Below are 24,556 nucleotides of genomic sequence, written 5' to 3' on the forward strand. Positions count from 1 at the left end.
CAGGTGAATTCTATCAAACATTTAAAGAGCTAATGCCTATTTTTCTGAAACTCTTTCAAAAACTTGTAGAAGAAATACTTTTAACTCATTCTACAAGGCCACCATCAACCTGATACCAAAATCAGACAAAGACATCACATACAAAAAAGAAAATCCAAGTCAATATCACTGATGAACATACATGTAAAAATCCTCAATAAAATATTAGCATACAAATTTCAGCAAGTTATTAAAAAGACCATACACTATGATCAGGCTTCCCTCATAGCTCAGTTGGTAAAGAATCCACCTGCGATGCAGGAGACCCCAGTACAATTCCTGGGTTGGGAAGATCTGCTGGAGAAGGGAAAGGCTACCTACTCCGGTATTCTGGCCTGGAGAATTCCATGGACTGTATAGTCCATGGGGTTGCAGAGTCGGACACGACTGGGTGACTTTCTTCTACACTATGATCAAGTTTGGTTTATCCCTGGAATGCAAGGATTCTTCAATATAAGCAAATCAATGTGATACACCATATCAACAAACTGAAAGATAAAAACCATATGATAATCAATAGATGTGGAAAAAGCTTTTAACAAAATTCAGCATCCATTATGATAAAAACTCTTAAAAAAATGGGCAGAGAAGGAATTTATCTCAACATAATAAAGGCCATATATGATAAATCCACAGGAAACATTATTCTCAATGGTGAAAAACTGAAAGCATTCCTTCTGAGATCAGGAACAAGACAAGGGTACCCATTCCTGCCACTATTATTTAACACAGTTTTGGAGGTCCTAGCTATGGCAATCAGAGAAGAAAAATAAATAAAAGGAATCCACATTGGAAAAGAAAAAGTAAAACACACTGTTTGAAGATGACATGATATTATACATAGAAAACCCTAAAGATACTACTAGAGCTAATCAGTGAATACAGTAAAGTCACAGAAATCAAAATCAGTACAAAGAAATCACTTGCATCCTACACATTAACAACAAAAAATCAGAAAGAGAAATTAAGGACTCAATCCCATTTACTACTGCAACAAAAAGAATAAAATGCCTAGGAATAAATCTACCTAAGGAGACAAAAGAGCTGCATACAGAAAACTGTAAGACACTGATTAAAGAAATCAAAGACAACATACAGAGATGGAGAGATAGTCCATGTTCCTCAGTTGGAAGAATCAATATTGTGAAAATGGCTATACTACCAAATGCAATCTACAGATTCAATGCAATCCCTATCAAATTACCAGTGTTACTTTTCACAGAACTAGAAGCAAAAATTTCACAACTTGTAAATACAAAAGACCCCATATAGTCAAAGCAATCTTGAGAAAGAAGAATGGAGCTGGAGGAATCAACCTTCCTGTCTTCAGACTATATTACAAAGCTACAGTCATCAAGACAGTATGGTACTAGTATGAAAACAGAAATATAGACCAATGATACAAGATAGAAAGCCAAGCAAGAAACCCACATACCTATGGGCACCTTATGTTTGACAAAGGAGGCAAGAATATACAATGGGAAGAAGACAGTATCTTCAATAAGAAATGCTGGGAAAACTGGACAGCTACGTGTAAAAGAATGAAATTAAAACACTTCCTAATACAATACACAAAGATCAAGTCAAAATGGATTAAAGACCTAAATGTAAGACCAAAACTACATAAAAGTCTTAGAGGAAAATGTAGGCAGAACACTCCATGACATAAATCACAGCAAGATCCTCTATGACCCACCTCCTAGTGTAATGAAATAAAATCAAAAATAAAGAAGTGGAACCTAATTAAACTTAAAAGCTTTTGCACAGCAAAGGAAATTATAAACAAGGTGAACAGACAACCCTCAGAATAGGAGAAAATAAAAGCAAATGAAACAACTGACAAAGGATTAATTTCCAAAAATATACAAGCAGCTCTTACAACTCAACGCCAGAAAAACAATCAAATCCAAAAGTGGGCAAAAGACCCAAACAGACATTTCTCCAAAGAAGACATACAGATGGCTAATAAACACATGAAAAGATGCTCAACCTCGCTCATTAGAGAAATGCAAATCAAAACTACAATGAGCTATCACCTCACACCTAGTCAGAATGGCCATTATCAAAAAAAGAGAAAAAAAATCTACGAACAATAAATGCTGGAGAGGGTGTGGAGAAAGGGGAACCCTATTACACTGTTGGTGGGAATGCATATTGATACAGTCACTACAAACATTATGGAGAACAGAACATTATGTAGATTCCTTAAAAAACTAGGAATAACACTGGTTCCCCAAACCAGAGATCAAATTGCCAACATCCGCTGGATCATGGAAAAAGCAAGAGAGTTCCAGAAAAACATCTATTTCTGCTTTATTGACTATGCCAAAGCCTTTGACTGTGTGGATCACAATAAACTGTGGAAAATTCTGAAAGAGATGGGAATACCAGACCACCTGATCTGCCTCTTGAGAAATTTGTATGCAGGTCAGGAAGCAATAGTTAGAACTGGACATGGAACAACAGACTGGTTCCAAATAGGAAAAGGAGTACGTCAAGGCTGTATATTGTCACCCTGCCTTTTTAACTTATATGCAGAGTACATCATGAGAAACGCTGGACTGGAAGAAGCACAAGCTGGAATCAAGATTGCCAGGAGAAATATCAATAACCTCAGATATGCAGATGACACCACCCTTATGGCAGAAAGTGAAGAGGAACTCAAAAGCCTCTTGATGAAAGTGAAAGTGGAGAGTGGAAAAGTTGGCTTAAAGCTCAACATTCAGAAAACGAAGATCATGGCATCCGGTCCCATCACTTCTTGGGAAATAGATGGGGAAACAGTGGAAACAGCATCAGACTTTATTTTTCTGGGCTCCAAAACCACTGCAGATGGTGACTGCAGCCATGAAATTAAAAGACGTGTACTCCTTGGAAGGAAAGTTATGACCAACCTAGATAGCATATTCAAAAGCAGAGACATTACTTTGCCAACAAAGGTCCGTCTAGTCAAGGCTATGGTATTTCCTGTGGTCATGTATGGATGTGACAGTTGGACTGTGAAGAAGGCTGCACGCCAAAGAATTGATGCTTTTGAACTGTGGTGATGGAGAAGACTCTTGAGAGTCCCGTGGACTGCAAGGAGATCCAACCAGTCCATTCTGAAGGAGATCAGCCCTGGGATTTCTTTGGAAGGAATGATGCTAAAGCTGAAACTCCAGTACTTTGGCTACCTCAAGCAAAGAGTTGACTCCTTAGAAAAGACTCTGATGCTAGGAGGATTGGGGGCAGGAGGAGAAGCGGACGACAGAGGATGAGATGGCTGGATGGCATCACTGACTCGATGGACGTGAGTCTGAGTGAACTCCGGGAGTTGGTGATGGACAGGGAGGCCTGGCGTGCTGCGATTCATGGGGTCGCAAAGAGTTGGGCATGACTGAGCGACTGAACTGAACTGATGACCCAACAATCCCACTACTGGGCATATACCCTAAGAAAACCATAATTGAAAAAGACACACGTTCCCCAATGTTCACTGCAGCACTATTTACAATAGCCAGGACACAGAAGCAACCCAGATGTCCATCAACAGATGACTAGATAAAGAAGCTGTGGTATATACATACAATGGAATATTACTCAGCCATAAAAATGAATGCATTTCAGTCAGTGCTAATGAGAGGATGAACCTTGAGCCTATTATATAGAGTGAAGTAAGTCAGAAAGAGAAAAACAAATATCGTATTTTAATGCATATCTATGTAATCTAGAAAGACAGTACTGATGAACTTATTTGCAGGGCAGCAATGGAGATGCAGACATAGAGAACAGACTTGTGGACACAGGGCTGGAGGGACAAATGGAGAAGACAGCACAGAAACACATATAGTACCGTATGGAAAACAGACGGTCAACAGGAACTCGCTGTATGATTCAGGGAACTCAGATGAGGCTCTCTGACAACCCAGAGGGATGGGGTAGGAAGAGGGAGGGAGATTCGAGGAGGAGGGGATATATGATACCTATGTTGATTCATGCTGATGTATGACAGAAATCAACACAATATTGTAAAGCAATTATCCTTCAATTTAAAATAAATTATTTTTTAAAATACAGTTCTTTGAAAAAGTTCAATTAAACTTATAAACCTCTAGAAGTATACACAGAAAAGAAGACACAAGTTACAAATATCAAGAAAAGAAAGAATATCAGTACTAATCTTGCAAATAATAAAAAGATAAGATACTGTAAACAACTCCACACACATAAATCTAACAGTGAAACAGAAGAAAAAGACTAATTCCTCCAAAATGAGAAACTACAAAAACACACCCCAGATGAATTAATTACCTTAATAGTTCTTTAACTGTTAAAGAACTTACAGAATGATATCAATTCTACCTGATCCCTGGTAGAAAATAGAAAAGGAAGAAACACTTACAAACTCATTTTACAAAACCAGCATTACAATGATACCAAAACTAAACAAGAACAATATGAGGGGAAAAGACAATGGGTATGTTCAAGATGAACACAGATGCAAAAGCACTCAACAGAATATTAGCAAATCAAATCCAGTCCTATATAAAAAACATAATACACACCATAACCAAGTGGGATTTATACCAGCAATACAAGGCTAATTCATTTTGCAAAATATCACAATGTAACTTATCACACTAATAGCTTAAAGAAAGCATCACATGACCATATCAATGAAAAAAATTGACGATATTCAAGATGTCTTCATGATAAAAACTTTCAGCAAAAAAGGACCATTTTTTTCAATCCTATAATACACATACATAAAACAAAATCTAGGACTAGCCAGTGCAGTAAGTATAATAGAGCAAATTAGATATTACTTAAGATAGGATTAGCAAAGGGATTTAGAAAAAAACGATTTCTGAAAACAATGAAAATACAGTAGAGATAGTTTTAGACATAGAACTAAAAGTCTAATGTATGTTTAATGTGTTAGTCTCATGAGGGCAATGGGGCAGAGACAATATTCAATGAGCTATTAGTCGAAAAATTTCCAGATTTGATGAAACACATCAACTCAGAGGTTCAAAAATCTCAAAAGTCCCAAAGAAGATTAAAAAAAAAAAAAAAAGGCACACTTAGACACAACACAGTTAAACTCCAGAAAGACAAGAAAAATCTTAGAAGCGGTTAGAGGGAAAAAAAGCAAAAATACAGCTTCCAAAGGAGCAACAGGCTGGCAGCTAACTTCTCAACACAAACAGTGGAGGCCAGAAGATAAAGGATGACATCTTCAAGACGCTAAAAAAAAATATTGCCATCCTCAACCTAGCAAAAATGTCTTTCAAGAATGAAACACAAAACTTAAAGTCAATAGAAGGGAGGAAATAATAAAAATCAGAGAGGAAATAAAAGAGATTTTTTAAAAAGTCAATAATACCAAGATCTGATTTTCTGAAAAGATAAACAAAAATAGACCTCTGGCCAGGCTTACCAAGAAGAAAAGAGAGAGGAGCCAAATAAACAAAATAAAAAATGCAAGAGGAGAAACAGCAACCAAAATCACAGAAATACAAAATACCATAAGAAAATATTAAAGGCTAAATGCCAAAAAAAATGTACAACCAAGAAGAAATGGACAAGTTTCTAGAAACATATAGCCTGCCAAAACTGAATCAAGAAGAAACATAATTTGAATCCTCCCAGACTTCAGACAATACCATAAAGCTACAGTAGTCAAACACTGTGGTATTGGCACAGAAACAGCCATATACATCAATGAAACAACATAGAGGGCCCAGAAATAAACTGACACACCTCCCACCAACTAATCAACAAAGGAGGCAAGAATACACAATGGACAAGAGTCTCTTCAGCAAATATAAAAATATTTTTATAGATTACACTACATTAAAAATTATTATAAGATAAAAATAGCTATAATTCCCTGTGCTTTACAATATATCCCTGCTGCTCACCTATTCTATTGGGTTGCCCAAAAAGTTCATTTGGATTATGGAACAACCCAAACAAACTTTCTGGGTGGCCCAATATATATAGTACTCTGTGTTTCTTAATCCCGTTTTCCTAATTTGCCCCTCCTCCCTTACCCCTCCCCTTTGGTAACTACTTGTTTATTTTCTATATCTGAGTCCACTTCTGTTTTCATTTTTGCATATCATTTGTTTATATTATTTTTTAGATTCCACATGTAAGTAACATCATGAAGTGTTTGTCTCTACCTGACTCACTTCACTAAACACGGGGCTTCCCAGGTGGCTCAGTGGTAAAGAATCCACCTGCCAAGCAGGAGACATGGGTTCTATCTCTGGGTCAGGAAAATCCCCTGGAGAAGGAAATGGCAACCCACTCCAGTATTCTTGCCTGGGAAATCCTGTAGACAGAGGAGACTGGCAGGCTACAGCCCAGGGCATCACAAAAGAGTAGAACACAACTGGCAACTAAACATCAACAACCCTAAGCATAATATTCATGGGTTCATCCACACTGCTGCAGATGGTGGAATTTCATTCTTTTTTATGGCTGAATACTATTTTATTGTGTATGTATATGTGTATATATAAATACAAACACACATACCCCACGTCTTCTTTATCCATTTGTCTACTGATAGACATTTAGGTTGCTTCCATATCCCAGCTATAATATAAACAAACATTGGGGTGAAGTTGTCTTTTCAATTTAGTGTTTTCATTTTTTCTGGATATATACTCAGGCATGGAACTATATGATAGTTTTAGTTTTCTGAAGAACTTCCAGACTGTTTTCCGGAGTACCCACACCATCATTACATTTCCACTAAGAGTGTACAAGGGTTTCTTTTTTTCTACATCCTCTCCAACATTCACTATTTGTAGACTTTTTGATGACAGCCATTCTGATAAGTGTGGGATGATACTTCACTGCTGTTCTAATTTGCAGTTCTCTGATTAAAAAAAAAAAATGCTCAGCATTGATAATTATGTGCCTATTAGCCTTCTCTGGAGGTATGTCTTCTTTGGGAAAAACAAAAACAAAAAACATCTACTCAGGTCTTCTGCTCATTTTTTTATTGGGTTGTTTTTTATTTTTTTTAACCTATATATTTTGGACATTAATCCTTTGTCAGTCACACAATTTGCAAATACTTTCCATTACACAGGATGTCTTTTCCCTTTGTGAATGATTTCCTTTGCTATGCAACAGCTTTTAAGTTTAATTAGATCCCATCTGCTTACTGGTTCCAGTCTTAATCCTACCACAGGTTTTGCTGTGTGGCTTTGACTAAATTCTTTAATTCTAAGATTCAAAATTCCTATACCAGATCTAAATCGTAAAACATTTCATTTCATATACCACTTTAACATACAAGATGAATATTAATCCTTTCATTTCAAAAAAAATTGTTTCTATATATCAACCACATACAACGAGCACTATTAAATATTGCCAGAAAGAAGAGCTACTGTTCAACTACTTTAGCAATTTTACTAGTTTACAGCTTATAACAATACACACCAACAGTATACAACAGTGTATTTTTAATAACTGGTTTGCCTTAGAGGGTATGCACAATGCTTAAGCACTCAAGTATTTTTTCAATCAAAGATAACCAGGAAGTTAGGCTAAACAAAATTCTCCTGGGAAAAGGAAACTCTCCTTTCCACTTTCTATATTTCATCATTGTTTGCACTGTTGAGTTTTTAACACTAAATACCATATTAATAATATTAAAACAAAAAATCGAATTCTTAATTATTTTTGTTTGCTTTTGGTTTTAATGGCCAACCTGGGCTTTGGATTATATAAAATTTTTTCAGCATAAAATGATAGCCATTTTAAATGTTCCATGAGTGTATTTATTAGCACATTCTTTTCTCTTTTTTTGGCAGTTCCCCAAGGCTTTCCCCAACCAGGTGAAAGCATGGAGTCCTAACCACTGGACCGCCAGGGAATTCCCAACATTCTTAAAATTACTTTCTAAAGAAAATCTTGTTTCTAATCAGGAATACTGCTTTAGCTGAGTTCAGTTTACCACCACATGGGGCAACCACCTCAATCAAGTCTTTGTTGGACTCAATTTTCAATTTCAGGCCCCACCCCACCTCAGCTATTTTTTAAAACCTGTAACTTAAAATACAGAATCCCTACAGTCCAGGTATCAGGTTAATCTCTAATTTTTTTTTAAATTTTATTTTATTTTTAAACTTTACAAAATTGTATTCGTTTTGCCAAATATCAAAATGAATCCGCCACAGGTATACATGTGTTCCCCATCCTGAACCCTCCACCCTCCCCATATCATCCCTCTGGGTCGTCCCAGTGCACTAGCCCCAAGCATCCAGTATCGTGCATCGAACCTGGACTGGCAACTCGTTTCATACATGATATTATACATGTTTCAATGCCATTCTCCCAAATCTTCCCACCCTCTCCCTCTCCCACAGAGTCCATAAGACTGTTCTATACATCAGTGTGTCTTTTGCTGTCTCGTACGCAGGGTTATTGTTACCATCTTTCTAAACTCCATATATATGCATTAGTATACTGTATTGGTGTTTTTCTTTCTGGCTTACTTCACTCTGTATAATAGGCTCCAGTTTCATCCACCTCATTAGAACTGATTCAAATGTATTCTTTTTAATGGCTGAGTAATATTCCATTGTGTATATGTACCACAGCTTTCTTATCCATTCATCTGCTGATGGACATCTAGGTTGCTTCCATGTCCTGGCTATTAACAGTGCTGCAATGAACATTGGGGTACATGTGTCTCTTTCCCTTCTGGTTTTCTCAGTGTGTATGCCCAGCAGTGGAATTGCTGGATCATAAGGCAGTTCTATTTCCAGTTTTTTAAGGAATCTCCACACTGTTCTTCATATTGGCTGTACTAGTTTGCATTCCCACCAACAGTGTAAGAGGGTTCCCTTTTCTCCACACCCTCTCCAGCATTTATTACTGGTAGACTTTTGGATCGCAGCCATTCTGACTGGCGTGAAATGGTACCTCATAGTGGTTTTGATTTGCATTTCTCTGATAATGAGTGATGTTGAGCATCTTTTCATGTGTTTGTTAGCCATCTGTATGTCTTCTTTGGAGAAATGTCTGTTTAGTTCTTTGGCCCATTTTTTGATTGGGTCATTTATTTTTCTGGAGTTGAGCTGTAGGAGTTGCTTGTATATTTTTGAGATTAGTTGTTTGTCAGTTGCTTCATTTGCTATTATTCTCTCCCATTCTGAAGGCTGTCTTTTCACCTTGCTAATAGTATTAGAGTCATTTAAAAACACAACTGTGAAAAATTTAGAACTGCTTAGTAGGCATAAAATCTGTCAATTCTTCTTTTTTTTTTTTTTTTTGAGGATAAAAAGGAGCTATTTATTTGTTAATGAAAAGAAAAATAGGTGAAAGATATAAACAGATATTTTACCAAGAAGACATACAGATGGCAAATAAACCATGTGGAAAAAGAAAGATCAACATCATAATTCTTTGCTGCTGCTAAGTCGCTTCAGTCGTGTACGACTCTGTGCGACCCCAGAGACGGCAGCCCACCAGGCTCCCCGTCCCTGGGATTCTCCAGGCAAGAACACTGGAGTGGGTTGCCATTTCCTTCTCCAACACATGAAAGTGAAAAGTGAAAGCGAAGTCATTCAGTCGTGTCCGACTCTTTGTGACCCCATGGACTGCAGCCTACCAGGCTCCTCCATCCATGGAATTTTCCAGGCAAGAGTACTGGAGTGGGGTGCCATTGCCTTCTCCGTCAATTCTTCTTAATATATTAATATGCATCCTTAGATTAAACCAGGAGCTTCCCAGGTGGCTCAGGGGTAAAAAATCTGCCTGCCAATGCAGGAGATGCAAGAGATGCGTGTTTGATCCCTGGGTTGGGAAGATCCCCTAGAGCAAGGAATGGCAACCCACTCCACTATTCTTGCCTAGGAAATCCCACAGACAGAGGACCCTGGCAGGCTACAGTACACAGTATCACAAAGTCGGACACAACTGAGCACACAAGCACGCACACAGATTAAACCAGACCAATGAAGCTTTATACCTGGACTGTATTCTCTGAGCTTTCCCTGCCCCCATTCTATAACTCATTTATATAAATATGGCCTAACTGCCATTGACCTATATCAAAAGTATTATAAAATAATCTTATAAAAGTGGTCATGTTTACTTAAGAATGTTTCATATTATACTAAGGTGTCCTTTTTCATCTATTAACTTATTGGGTACTTTTTTATACCCAACAGTTTTTGTTCTAGGTGCTTAAAGAAATAGTAATAAAGGGCATTGAAGGCACTAGGGTCTTTTCTCTGGGGGAAAAAAAAAAGTCATTTGAAAATTTTGAACAAGAAACTAACAAGATCTGATTTATACAGTAATAGGATCATTCCAACTATTGTGTTGAAAATAAACTGAAGAAGGATAAAACTAAAAGCAGACCAGGTAGGGAGACCCATTAAGAACCTATTGCCGTAATTGTGGAAAAAGATGATGGTGTCCTGGACCAGGGTGGGAGCAGCACAGGTGACAAGTGGGCAGATTCTGGATGCATTTTGAAGAATAGCCAACAGAGATTGGCAACATTAGGTCTGGAGTGGAAATGAAAGAAAAGATTCCAAGGGAACTGAGGGAGGAAAAAAGATAAGGTAGTCATTTACTGATTTAGAGAAGGCTGAAGGAGGAGAATATTATCAGATAGCTATTACACTCGAGAGGGAGATATTAAAGAAACAGCTAGTTACAGCAATCTGGAATCAGGCTGAGAAGTACTTAAGGGAAGTAAAAGAAAACCAGGAGAGGAAAATGAAGAAACTATTTCAAAGAAGAATAAAAAGCAATTTTATAGGACAGCAAAAAGAAAAACTGTTAAAGCAATACCCTTGAGTAGCTAAGAGGAGATGGGACCTAGGATATTAACCAGGGTTTCTCATAATGGCAGCAGCATTGACAATTTAGGCTAATTCTTCATGGTGGGAGGGGGGGCTGTCATGCATATCAAAGGATATTGATCAGGATCTCTGGCATCCTCCCACTAGATGATAGTCCTTCCCCCACAACCTTATCAACAACCCATCTCCAGATACTGCCAAATGCCTTACGTGGGGTAAAATGACTTCCAATTTAAGATCATCGGTACCAAGAGAGGAACTGGCTTTTGCTGGAAACACTGACAATTTATCCATATAAAAGATGCTATGGTTGCTGCTAAGCTAAGCTGCTTCAGTTGTGTCCGACTCCATGCAACCCCACAGACAGAAGCCCACCAGGCTCCCCTTCCTTGGGATTCTCCAGGCAAGAATACTGAAGTAGGTTGCCATTTCCTTCTCCAATGCATGAAAGTGAAAAGTGAAAGTGAAGCCACTCAGTTGTGTCCGACTCTTAGCGACCCCATGGACTGCAGCCTACCAGGCTCCTCCATCCATGGGATTTTCCAGGCAAGAGTACTGGAGTGGGGTGCCACTGCCTTCTCCGATGCTATGGTTAGAGTACATGATAATAATTTGAATATCTCCTTCTGATTAGATCCTCTTAAGTAGAGACATAGTCAAGGCCAGAGAAAACTTGAGGAGGCTGCTGGCATATCACAAAACCAAAGTCATTACTCCTAGAAAAATATCAGCCTTATAAATATCAGCCTTATTATTGAACTGTAGCTACCATGTAAGCTATCTGTGTCTCTGAATTCAGACTGAGCCAAAACTTTTTTTTTTTTTTTGGCCGGGGGGGTCTCTCTATGCCCCCTTGCATAATCCCCAAATAGTCTCCCGTTTCCTAGGTTTCTTCTAAAACCACAGAAGAAAACATGACTTAGTATAAATTAAATTATTATTCCTGAAAGAGTCCAATTTTTAAAGGAATGCCCCTAAAGGAACATATATCCAATGATAATCTAAGAGGATGTCATTTATGCTTTTCAAATCACCACACCAAATTATCATGTACTATGTTTAAAGGAGCCTGGTTCTATCCAGTGACCCCTTTATACTGAGTGACTTCTCCATCAAAAAGATATACGCTAACCATATTTTTTGTGTGTTTAGGATGGAGGGAAAGGAGAGCATTAAAGGAGCCCTTAGCCATCATAACATGAGACAGATTGAGAATAAAAGCACAGTCGATTGGTTTCCTGTGTTATGTATCAAGTGCCTGGGTTACGTGGGCTATAGTCACACCACCTGTGTAGCCTGCACCTGCTTCCTCAATAACAGGTCCTAATATATCATGAATTAGCATTCCAGAGCAAAAACACAATGAAAAAGGATTCTACAAACTCAAAAAGATTGAAAACCCTGAAACTTCTCATAATATTAAAATATTTGGTTTCCAAACTTGTTTAAAAGATAAGCCACAAGTTAGAAGACCCTTACTGAATCTAAATTACAGATATTCTCTATTAGTATCCCCTTTTAAACTGCTTTGCATTCTATCATAGAAGGAAATTAAATTGGTCAGGCATGACTTGTTTTTCCACTGCACCTTTGAGGTTGTAACCCAACATCCTATACTCTTTTTGATGATTAAATATTGAAACTAATTTGTTCTAAGTGTCTCAAGATCCAAGTTTAAAAAGATGTTAAAATCTTTTTATTGAAGTATTTACATATTTACAATGCTATGTTAGTTTCAAATGTACAGCACATGACTCAGGTATACACGTGTATGCATTCCTTTTCAGATTCTTTTCCCTTGTAGGTTATTCTAAGATGTTGAGTATAGTTCCCTGTGTTATACAGTAGGCCCTTGTAGTTCACCTATTTTATATATAGTAGTGTGTATATGTTAACCCAAACTCATTTTTCTCCCCCACCCCACATCCCCTTTGATAACCAAGTTTGTTTTTTATATGAATCTATTTCTGTTTTGTAAATAAGTTCATTTATATCATCTTTTAAGATAATTTCTAAAGTCATCTTTTAAATACCCAAAAAGCTAAGAACAGAAAGTAAAGGAGTAAATCTATCTAACGGGATAGAGACCCTGAACACCATCACCCTGGCCCCATCTCCCACCCACTCCATACTGCACTCTGACAGTACCAAGGACCAGATACTGAGAATACAATCATAAACAAGAGCCTCCTTCTCAACTGTAAGCCCAAAGAAGACCCACTACTTCACAAAGGCTCTGTACGGCTTAATCTCTGAGCCAGAATGGAGGTCCAGGTTCCCTGACTGTGAAGTGTGACCAACAGTCTAGTACATACATACAAGTGGACGGGCAGTGTACACAGACTCCAGACCCACAACCTCACCACAGTTACTTTATGTTTCTGGTTCCATTTTCTCCTAGAGAGGTCCATATAATGCCATCCAAGGTCTGAATACTTAAAGAGAACCTAATTTAAGAACCTCACTCTACAGATGATAAACCTAAAAAAGGTTCAGTGATTTAACCAAGGGTCCTATGAGTAGCTGGTCTCTGACCTCCCATTTCTAGGGAGGCACTAGTTGGGGCTGTACCAGAGTTTCAGGGTAGCAGCCAAGAGTCTTCTCTAAAAGGGAGGCTAATTAACAATCTACACAGGGACATAAGTAAAAAACTTACAGAACCTCCTATTAACCTAAAGGCTAACAATGAATACAAGGCTACAAACTCTAAAATGTATCAATTTAAATACACAAGAAGCTACTCTCCCAGAATAAATGGGCCAATTTCTCCTGGAAAACAAGTCCACTCTAAATTCTTGACTTCTGTCTTTCCTTTATTCTCAGCATAGGTAAAGTCCTTAATACCTGTTGATAACCAGTCAGGATAGCAGCAGTTTTTCTGTCCAACTCCCCAGTTTCCCCGGCCAAAAGTGATCTCTTTTTCCTCTGAATTCCTCCAAGAATTTAAATACCTCACAATACCACACAGCTGGCCTGCTGTGGTGAAGTATATGTCTTAATTCCCCTAGTAGATTACCAGGTTCTTGCACTTTTTAATAAACTCCCTGAAATCAGGACTATGTTCTGTTCTGTTTTTTAAAATCTCCACAGAGCCACACACATCCATGTGCTCAACAAATATCTGTTAAATGCATAAACAAGCTGATTATTTTCAAAATTTGGTGCTGCTGTAATTCTAGGACTAGAATACTATTATGCTACAGTAGAATTAAAATATATCTAAATGTCAAAAAAATCATAATATTATCTTCTAACTTTTAAATAAAGGGTTTTTTTCATTCATTTCATTACTAGAAAAAATAATAATAAAAGTCAGGAATGTCAGAAAATACATTTTCCCAAAAAGCTATAGGTAAAGGACTTCCCTGGTGGTCCAGTGGTTAAGAATCTGCCTGCCAATGCACAGGACATGGGTTCAATCCCTGACCCAGGAAGATCACACTTGCTGTGGGGCAATTAAGCCAAGTACCACATCTACTGAGCCCAGGCACCTGGAACCCATGAGCCTCAACCACTGAAGCCCTCACACTCTAGAAAAGAAGCCCATGCTCACCACAACTAGAGAAAGCATGCAGGCAGCAACAAAGACCCAGAGCAGCAAAGAAAGTTAAAAAGCCCCAGGTAATGTTTACGAATCCTATTTCTCAAAATTCTAACTGAATTTGCTATCTAATAAAGAAGTCTTGTTTTGCTTTTTTAAGTCCTGTGTTTGTTTTTAACCACTTTTGTGAAAGAACAGTCACCCAGTAATGCATCCTTTGGGCTTCCCAGGTGGTTCCGGGGTAAAGAATCCACCTGCCAAGGCAGGAGACACGGGTTCAATCCCTGGGTTGGGAAAGATCTCCTTGAGGAGGAAATGGCCACCCACTCCAGAATTCTTGCCTGGGAAATCCCAGGGGCAAAGGAGCCCGGCAGGCTACAATCCATGGTGTTGCAAAAGAGTCAGACACAACTGAGCAACTAAACAAGTACGTCCTTTATATCGTACCACTCCTTGACTTTGCTGCTCTGGGTCTTTGTTGCTGCCCGCACGCTTTCTCCAGTTGTTGTGAGCATGGGCTGGGCAGCTGTGGCCTGTGGGTTCTAGGTGCATGGGCTCAGTAGTTGCGGCACATGGACTTAGTTACACGTAGCATGTGGGATCTGTCTGGGCCAAGGACTGAACCCATGTCCCGTGCCCTGCATTTGTTGTTCTTGCCATCCAGAAACACCTAATACCACTCTCTGTCTTTCTAAGTGTCAATCTTCCAAGAAATCTTTTCTTATCTTCCCAACTACATGTGATCGCTTTCATCTGCCTTATATCGTAATTATGTACATCATTTTTATCTCTGCCAGTATAAGTTCCCTGAGGCTAGAAATGGCTAATTTTTGTTAATATCCTTCAGTGTGTTGAATTCATATTAGAATGGAGTAAATAACATCAACACCCCTTATATGTCTGAAAATATAGCCTATACCCCTTAAGTGAAAAAATATTTTAATATTAATAATCATCATGTACCATCATTGTTTTAATTAATATTCTAATGCTTCAGTTCAGTTCAGTCACTCAGTCGTGTTTGACTCTTTGCAACGCCATGGACTGCAGCACGCCAGGCCTCCCTGTCTATCACCAACTCCCAGAGTTTACTCAAACTCATGTCCATTGAGTCGGTGATGCTATCCAACCATCTCATTCTCTGTCGTCCCCTTCTCCTCCCGCCTTCAACCTTTCCCAACATCAGGGTCAAATGAGTCAGCTTTTTGCATCAGGTGGCCAAAGTTTTGAAGTTTCAGCTTCAACATCAGTCCTTCCAATGAATATTCAGGACTGATTTCCTTTAAGATTGACTGGTTGGATCTCTGTGCAGTCCAAGAGTCTTCTCTAACACCACACTTCAAAAGCATCAGTTCTGCACTCAGCTTTCTTTATAGTCCAACTCTCACATCCATACATGACTACTGGAAAAACCATAGCCTTGACTAGACTTACAGAAAAGTAAAATTAATAAACTAAAGACTATTTTCAGAGAGTAATAAACAACATAAATAAGGAGAAATTTACACTATCTGCTGCATTAATCCTTAAACATCCACCTACCTACCTCTAAGAAGGTAGGTGGAAATGTCTTGATGGCATAATAAAAGTACAACAAAGCTCATACATGGTAGAAGATCAACCCTGAACTACCTGGGACCTGACTTATTGCAAGATAACAATATTTCCAGAACTCAGAACTTATATTGAAGAGAAAAGAACTATTTAAAGGTGGCATTTATGTAAGTGTATTTATAAAATTACAATGGAGTGTTTAAAAAAACTGTCAAAACACAAGTGAAAAGCATCACAGCCCACATGCCAGCACTAAAAGTACACTCATCACTGGGACTGTCCACTACAAACTGCACCACCATGTCAACAGAGCAGAGATCATGCCCTGACAACACTGCCACCACACACGGTGCAATATAAATAGATGACTGTATTTCAATTACAATGTCATGAACACATTAAAGTTCTTTTACAACTCTTTTTCAAAAACTTTGTGTGTAGACTCTGATATAATTGATCTGCCCAATTTTGAAAAGGTCCTCAGACTACTACTGGCTAGCTCCAAGACGGTTTTTCCTTCTACACTGGCCATGTCTAGGCCTTCCACACAAACACACCCTTCAGAGCAAGGACTCTGACAGGAAAGAGACATACTACAGAAAAAAAGCCCACCAGATGAGAAGTCACAAGACTTCCATTACAGCCCTGGCTGGTCCCATTTTTAGTCACCTGACTCAGAACTAGAGCTGCTTCATCTGATTCCTGTACAAATGAAATGGCAAGCTAACATAAAGGAGGTTTTTTTATTTCATTTTTTAATTTTTTTAATTTCATTTTTCCCTGTACTATCACTGGCATTGAAATAACTGGTAGCTGATTCCTGAGTACTTGAAAACAGCTTGTTCTCATTTTTTTCAAGCAACTCTGTTCTTCACAGAGCCCAAAAGGTCATTTCTAGTTCAAGGCAAAATTATAGCTGGATCAGTGCATTCAAAACCAAGATATTAAAATGAGATGGTATACAACAAGAGTGTAAATTCCAAAAGACCCAGTGTCACAGGCAGCCATCCTAAACCAGGTAAACTGTAAGTCATTATTTGGGAAAACAAAAAGGATTCTCTTGTCTACATAAAAATGTAGGCTGGAGTAAGAAGATTAGCATGTCTGTAGCAGAGAGGCCAAGATAAAGAGTACACACTCAAATATAAAGTCAAAGACAGCAGAAGAATATCTGACAAGTTTAAATTTCACAATACAGCTATCAGGAACAACTAAGTATTATTGAGCCAAGAATAAAAGGATAAAACGGTATCTGAAGATTATTATACACCAGTTGCGTGGAGGATGAACTGAAGTGATCAGAGATGTCAGAAAATCCAGTTTTGAAATCCTTAATATTAAGTAATACAAATAAGGTTCTACAATAAGCTAAGGACATGAAAGGGGGTAAATCTGATAGTCACTGAAGACAGTCAGCTAGACGTGGTAACAGACTAATGAGGGAGGAGGAAAAAGATTTGAAAATGATTTCCAAGGACCTGGTCATGGGCGGCCTACAGCATAACCACACCTGCGCAGCATTAACTGGCTTTTCCTGACTGCACCTGAACCTGTTTAGCCCTATATACCAGCCTCACAATAAGACACCGCTCTATTCTAGATATAAACTAAAAACTACCACCACCATAATAGTACAGAGATACCCCATAAGCCAAGATTCCAGACTGGTTTCTTGATGGAGAAAGCCTGCTCTTCTAACCCTGGTGAACTTCCTCTCCAGCTACAAAACTAGGGGAGAAGGAAATATCTTCTACATCCCCCAAACTGTCTACACACCTAAAGCCCAAGTTCAACACCATATGGATCTTTTACGTCACCAGTACACAAAACACAGATGACAACATTGACACGGATAGGTATAACAATACAGTCAGGCAAATTATATTTTCTAATGGTTCATTCTAAACTGGTACAAAGCCAAGTTGATTACATTTACAATTAAAGTGCCCAAAAAGCAATATTATGGGGTTATCTCTAATGCATCACAATGATAGATAATTTCTGCTCCAGAATGCACTGTGCTACATGATTCTGCAGTTTTGCAGGAGCTTTTCTTATTTCTGCAGCTTTAAAAACATGCTTCTGGAAAACAGACAAAGTGTTTCCCTTTTCTTAAAAGCACATCATTATACTATTTCCAATTTTACCAAGCAGAATGGTTTTAATAACAATGTGTATTTAGTCGAGGTCTCATCGTCTACATTTTGTTCTGAAGAGGACGAATTTAATACAAAAAACTCATGAATCCATCGGAGTCTCTCTACGGGTAAAAGAAGCTCCAGGGCTTGGTTTGAATTGGCTATACTAACAACATCCCATTCTCAAAGGGACTAATTCAGCCATGCTCCTTGAGAAACATATCTGTTTCACCCAGATTTTTAAGAGGTTCTAACACATTACTGTTTACATACACTTTAACCTCACAAACAAAAACACTGTCATAAAATTTGAACATTGCCTTATCTCATAAACAAACCAGCCTACCTGGCAAACGGATTAAAATATTATCTAGGGAGGTTACCAAACCGTGATCTCGTGATAAATAACAGCTCCCCAGGCCTCTGTCACTCTAATTATTCCATTCTAAATTTCTCGGGGGCAGAGAATTAATTTTTCCATTTTCGTGTGGGAATTAAGATTCTGCATATCAGGAGGCAGAGGGTCGGGCTTAAAGCCACCGGCTCCAGCGGCTCCTCGCTGCCCTAACACCGCGGGCAGGGGGAGCCAGGTGCAGCATCGCCTCCACGCGCCGAGACAGACCGAGTCTCTGCGCCTCCAAGAGCAGGTGCGAAACGGACGCTCTGGGCTTTCAGTGGTTTCACCTTCCTCCACCGCAGACCGGGGGCCATCCTAGGCGAGGAACCTTCTAGTCCAGTCACCCCCAGGGGCCCGCTTGCTGAGGACGGACAGTACGGTGGATTCCTAAACCTTCCCCCAGACGGGTAATTTCCTTCAGCAGTCGCAGGACTCACAGTCCCACGGCCCGCCCCCTAAGCTGGGGTGCAAAGAGGACGCGGGCGGGCCCCCCAACACTTCGCAGCCTACCGAGGAGGCGTGGGCTCGGGACAAGGTGTTTCGGCCCCCGCGTCGAGCCCGCGGCCTTTTCCCCCTCAGACTCCCGGATTACCGCTCACCGTGAAAGGTACATCCTCGACGCTGCCCACGGAGTAGCAGTTGTCTCCAGGGTTGACAGCTCCGGTAAGGACCTGATGCAGATGCATCTCCGGAGACCCAGCTGGTGAGGCGAATGCGCGAGGAGCGCAAAGAGCCCTGCTCCCGTCCCTCCTCCGGCCGCGAGAAAGCTTCCCGCTCCGCCTCTCTCGGGACCCACCCCGCTGCGGCTCTGGCTTAAGGCCTCGTCCCCCCTTCGTCTCCCCCCGGCGTCGTCCCAGCTATAGAAGCTCTTCGGCCGCCGCCGCCGCCGCCCGGATCGCCGCTCGGCTGCGGAAATGCCCGGATGCTCCCACCGCCGGCTGCACCGGCGCACAAATGCGGGAGGAGAGCAAGTGTGCGGGAGGGGGAGGGGTAGAGGGTGGGGGAGAACGCGAGCCGGGCGCGTGCTGGAAGAGACGCTCCTCCCGAGGGAGGTGGGCGGCGCGCGCGTCCACCCTCTGGGCAGCGCCGGACGAGGGGAAGGGTAAACCCCTCCTCCCGCTGTTAAAGCCCTTAGCAAGGTCCTTCTTCTCACGCCCCACTTGTGCGCGTGCGCGCACAGAGGTTTCCAGGGCAATAGCGCGCGCCTCGCGGACCCCTGTCCCAGGATTGCGCGCGCAGACTTGCGGGAGTTCCCTTGGAGCCTCTGGGTTGCGGCCGCTGGGGGCGGTCGCCGGGGTGGCCACGGGGCGGGGTGAGGCCTCTCCTGGCCAAGGCCCAATCCCTCTCTCAGACGCACCGCTGGTGTGTGTTTCCTTCTCTGAGTCTTTAATCCATTACCAAGCACACTGCATGATGGTCAGTGCAGTTGACCTCAGGAGGACACCAGGAAATCCCACCTCTGTAAATCTTAATCCCTTAGTGCTTTTTAAAAGTACAGTGCATTAGATATTTTATTTGATGTAAACAGTAAAAATATCTTGAAACTGTGTAGAGAAGCCGTCTAACAGCAAATTATTTTGTTCCCCCTTTTCGTCACAAGTTTGTTCTAGACCATCGAAAGGAGCCCCCTGGAATGAGTGACTCCTCTAGACTCTTTTTTCATGCGTGATGTCACGGATTCCCTGATTTTTCTAGACTGTCTGTCACAAGGTTTCCAGCCTATACTGTGTGTGTGATTTACGTCACTGAGGCAAGAAGTAGAAGGGAGCAAGATACAACTATAAAACCAAGCAGAACGCCAAAAGTGTTAGGATTGAGACACAAAAGTCTATGCACCACAGAAGAAGAAGAAGAGGATGGGTGTTAGGAAGAGGCTGACATAAACGCTGCCTTCAAATAGAGAAAATAACCTGAGCTAAGGCTTAGAAGTGTAAAGTGACAGGATGTGCCAATGTAAGAAGACATAAGAGATGAAGTTTCGATCCCTGGGTGGGAAAGATCCCCTGGAGGAGGAAATGGCAACCCACTCCAGTATTTTTGCCAGAAGAATCCCATGGACAGAGGAGCCCATGGGCTCCAGTCCATAGAGTCTGAAAGAGTCAGACACGACTGAAGCGACCTAGCACCTGGCAGGTTAGAGGAACAAAGATTAGATTAATGTTTAAGTCTGAAGATATATAGGGTGGGGAAAAGGAAAGGTAGTTAACATGAGATGGATACCTGCAAGAAGTTAGTTTGTGGCCAGCCTGAACATGTGGAGTCCTGAATGTTGCACTAAAAAGCTTCGATTTTAGATTTCAATCTGCCCGCAGTGTGTGTAGCTGCGGGTGGGGGGTTGGGGCGAGGAATGTGTACGTGCTCTATCGAGTCATACTCTGCGACCACGGACTGTAACCCGCCAGACTCCTCTGTCCATGGGATTTTCTCGGCAAGAATACTGGAGTGGGTTGCCATTTCCTCCTCGAGGGGATCTTCCTCACCCAGAATTGAACCTTGTCGCCTACATTGGCAGGTCGATTCTTTACCACTGAACCACCTGGGAATCTCGTGGGGTGGGGATGCGGGTGTCCGTCAAATGCTTCAAATGCAGAAATGTATCAACCTCTGCTTCTTTAGAAAGGTGACTTTGTTATCACTGTGAGCATAATTAGAAATTTGGGGAAGACTACAGGAAAAAACCTGGCCAGAGTTGGTAATCTGTTTAGTGAAACGAGTCAAAAGATAATTCCCAGTGACCTAAGGCCTTTTTATTTTCATCTTCAATTAATGGCATAACTGTTCCCCCAGTCATCCAAACTAGAAACTACAAGCTAATTTCACTCCCATTCTCTCTCTTGTCCATATCCAAGGATCACTTTTCCAGGTCTCTAATTCATGCCCTTCATCATCCCTGCTGCCCTTTACCTCATCATTTCTCAAATGATTACTCTAAAAGCCTCCTAACTGGTTTGACAGCTTTTCATCTCCGTGCTCTCCAATCCATCCACAGCTCTGCAGCCTGAGAAACCTTTTTAAGGGAAAAATTCCTCTGCTTAAAATCTCCACTTTCTACAACTTCTGCCTAATCCTCCTATTTTATCTCAGGCTGTTCCCTCACACCCACTATGCTCCAGCCCCACAGAGCTATTTGCTGTGTCTGGGGCATACTGGGTTCTCTTAAGCTTCTGGGTTCATGCTCTTTACTTTCTCCTTCCCCTTGTTGATCTGACAAACCAGAACTTAAAAGTCGGTTACTCAAAACCTTTCCTGTCTATTTCCAAACACCCTGAGGCTTCTTCCTCTTGAAACACACATATCACATAGGGATCTCAGTCTTGGTTTGTGTCTGTTTCTTCTACTGGAGTTGTAGATACTTCAAGTCAGGATCAGTATCTTATTTTCTCTATGTTCTTGATGCCTGAATCATAGTACTCTGTTTGTGCTGAAATACAAGATTTTAAAGTGAGTAACACCCAGTTTTTCCTGAAAAATGTATGGGGTAAAAAAGTACCTGTCAAAAAAAAAAAAAGTACCTGTCAGGGGCTTTCCTGGTGGCCCAGTGGTTGAGAATCCACCTGCCAGTCCAAGAGACACAGGTCCAATCCCCGCTCCAGGAAGATCCCACATGCCTCAGAGCCAGTAAACCCTTGTGCCACAACTACTGAGTCAGAGCTTTAGAGACTGTGCTCCACAACAAGAGAAGCCACTGCAATGAGAAGCCCGTGCACCACAATGAGAGAGTAGCCCCTGCTCTCTGCAACTCGAGAAAGCCCCTGCACAGTGACAAAGACCCAACACAGCCAAAAATCAAAAAATCAATCTTTGAAGTGAAAAAAATAAAATAAAATGCTTAAATACGAAGATCAGTCATGCCTACTATAATTCTAGATAAAGTATTAATAGTGATTGAAAAAAAAGTATTTGTCAGTATACATGGGATTTCCCTGATAGCTCAGTTGGTAAAGTATCCACCTGCAATGCAGGAGACCCAAGTTCAATTCCTGGGTCAGGAAGTTTCACTGTTGAAAGGCTAGGCTACCCACTCCAGTATTCTTGGGCTTTCCTTGTGGCTCAGATGGTAAAGAACCTGCCTGCAATGAGGGAGACCTGGGTTCTATATCTGGGTTGTTAAGATCCCTTAGAAAAGGGAAAGGCTACTCACTCCAGTATTCTGGCCTGGAAAACTCCATGGACTGTATAGTTCATGGGGTCACAAAGAGTGGGACACAACTGAGTGACTTTCACTTCACTTCAGTATACATGCATTTATTTGTGTGAGTGTAAAAGCGTTTAAATGATTTTCAATGGTTTTGTGGAAGTATAACATACTTGTGTAAATAAAGTATACCATGTACAGTATGTTGGGTTCCAGGAAATCATGGGTTCTGTATGTTTAACCATATATTACTAACCATGAATAAGTGTTGTTTTTGTTGTTTAGTCTCTAAATCATGTCCAACTATTGCAGCTCCATGGACTGTGGCCCACCAGGCTCCTCTGTCCATGGGATTTCCCAGGCAAGAATACTGGAGTGAGTTGTCATTTCCTTCTCCAGGGGATCTTCCTGACCCAGGGATCACATCCGCATTTCCTGAATTGCAGGCAGATTCTTTACCACTGAGCCACTAGGGAAGCCCATGAAATAAGCCATATTTTTTTTTAAAGGGAAAATATCACAGACAGCAAAATGTACACACAAAAAATGAAACCCCGTACTATGCATGATGCACTATAAAGGCAAGTACTGGTGCTGCATCTTGGTACTAGCAACTAAAAAGCATGCCACAGTATCAAATACATTTGGAATAATTCCTATATATACAGTATGTAGCAGTAAGAATTGGTATAAGGCAAGCAGTTAAATACAGTAAATTTAAATAAATTCCTTTAAAGAAGGTGTAATATGTGTAGACAAACATTTCTGTAAAAACTGGAACAAAATATAAGCAGATTAATAGGTTTGAAGGAATCCCAACATTATGTTCATAAATAAGGCAAATATTTTACTAAACAGTAATACATGTTGAATAACAGGGAAAATGAATATGTGTTATAGAAGCTAGGGTTTTAGTGAATGATAGCTATGTACTAAGAAACGAACAGTTTCTAAGTGTCATAAAGATTTTTAATCTTCACCCTCAAAACTTAAAGAAACATTTCTGAAGCTTGAAAACCATTGCTGCTACTGGACTTTAGATGAATCTCTTAATCATCAGCTTTCACTGCATTAGAGACTGAGTCAAGGAGTTCCCTGGCAGTCCAGTGAGTGGTCAGGACTCATGGCTTTCACTGCCAAGGCCTAGGTTCAGTCCCTGGTCAGAGAACTAAGATCCCACAAGTTGTGCAGTGTGCCCCCCTACCCCCAAAAAAAGAGTCAAAACCATTATCAAACAAAAACTTTTACTCAGATTGTCAAGAGCATTTTTAATTTCACAGTATTTAAATCATTTCACTATTGGCTCTCGTTTTACAACATCCCATGAGGGTTTAGCCCAGTCACACAGTTGTGAGATTAGAGACCTCTTCCTTCTTCCTTTTGGTATCAACTGAAAATCTGAAGGCTGCATCCACCTATACCACTCTTCCTTCACAAATCCTTTAAATGACTTCATGATAGCAAAGCAACACCTTAAACTCGGAACTGGTTAGTTAAGTCTCCTGGAATCACAGCCAAGCCTTTTGTTGTCCAATCTGATCAATCAAAACTCATTCCAGACTAATATGGCAAGTTTCCTTAGTAGCCCACCCACTAGGACAGCTTTACTACATTTAACTGTCTACAGTCATTTCTTCCTAGTTCATCAACCTTTTGCATGGACCTGAAAATAAAGTGGGGATTCTTATTCTGATCTGGTAATTACTTAAAAAAAAAAATTAGAAAAAGTATCAGTTTTGTAACATTAACAATATTTCAATACAGCTGTAAGTTATGGCTTCTCATGTCCACAAGTTTTGTTTTGTTTTGTTTTTTATTAAAGTATAATTGACATATTAGTTTCAGGTACACAACGTAAGAATTTGATACTTATACATATTGTAAGTGATCACCACAATAAGTCTAGCTAATATCCATGGCTTCACATAG

At 40.3% G+C, this 24,556-nt stretch overlaps 1 protein-coding gene across 1 annotated transcript in view; it reads right to left on the reverse strand.

The window, feature by feature from the left end:
• The window catches only part of DMXL2 (Dmx like 2), a 167,465-nt gene extending 147,818 nt beyond the window's left edge, over window positions 1–19,647 (reverse strand). Inside the window, 1 exon segment of the mRNA XM_070377897.1 lies at window positions 19,092–19,647. Within this exon segment, the coding sequence (XP_070233998.1) occupies window positions 19,092–19,178 (87 nt within the window). The 5' untranslated portion in view covers window positions 19,179–19,647.
• Between the last annotated feature and the right edge of the window lie 4,909 nt (window positions 19,648–24,556).

The sequence above is a fragment of the Bos mutus genome, chromosome 10, assembly GCF_027580195.1.
Source record: "Bos mutus isolate GX-2022 chromosome 10, NWIPB_WYAK_1.1, whole genome shotgun sequence".
In the NCBI taxonomy this organism is placed as follows: domain Eukaryota; kingdom Metazoa; phylum Chordata; class Mammalia; order Artiodactyla; family Bovidae; genus Bos; species Bos mutus.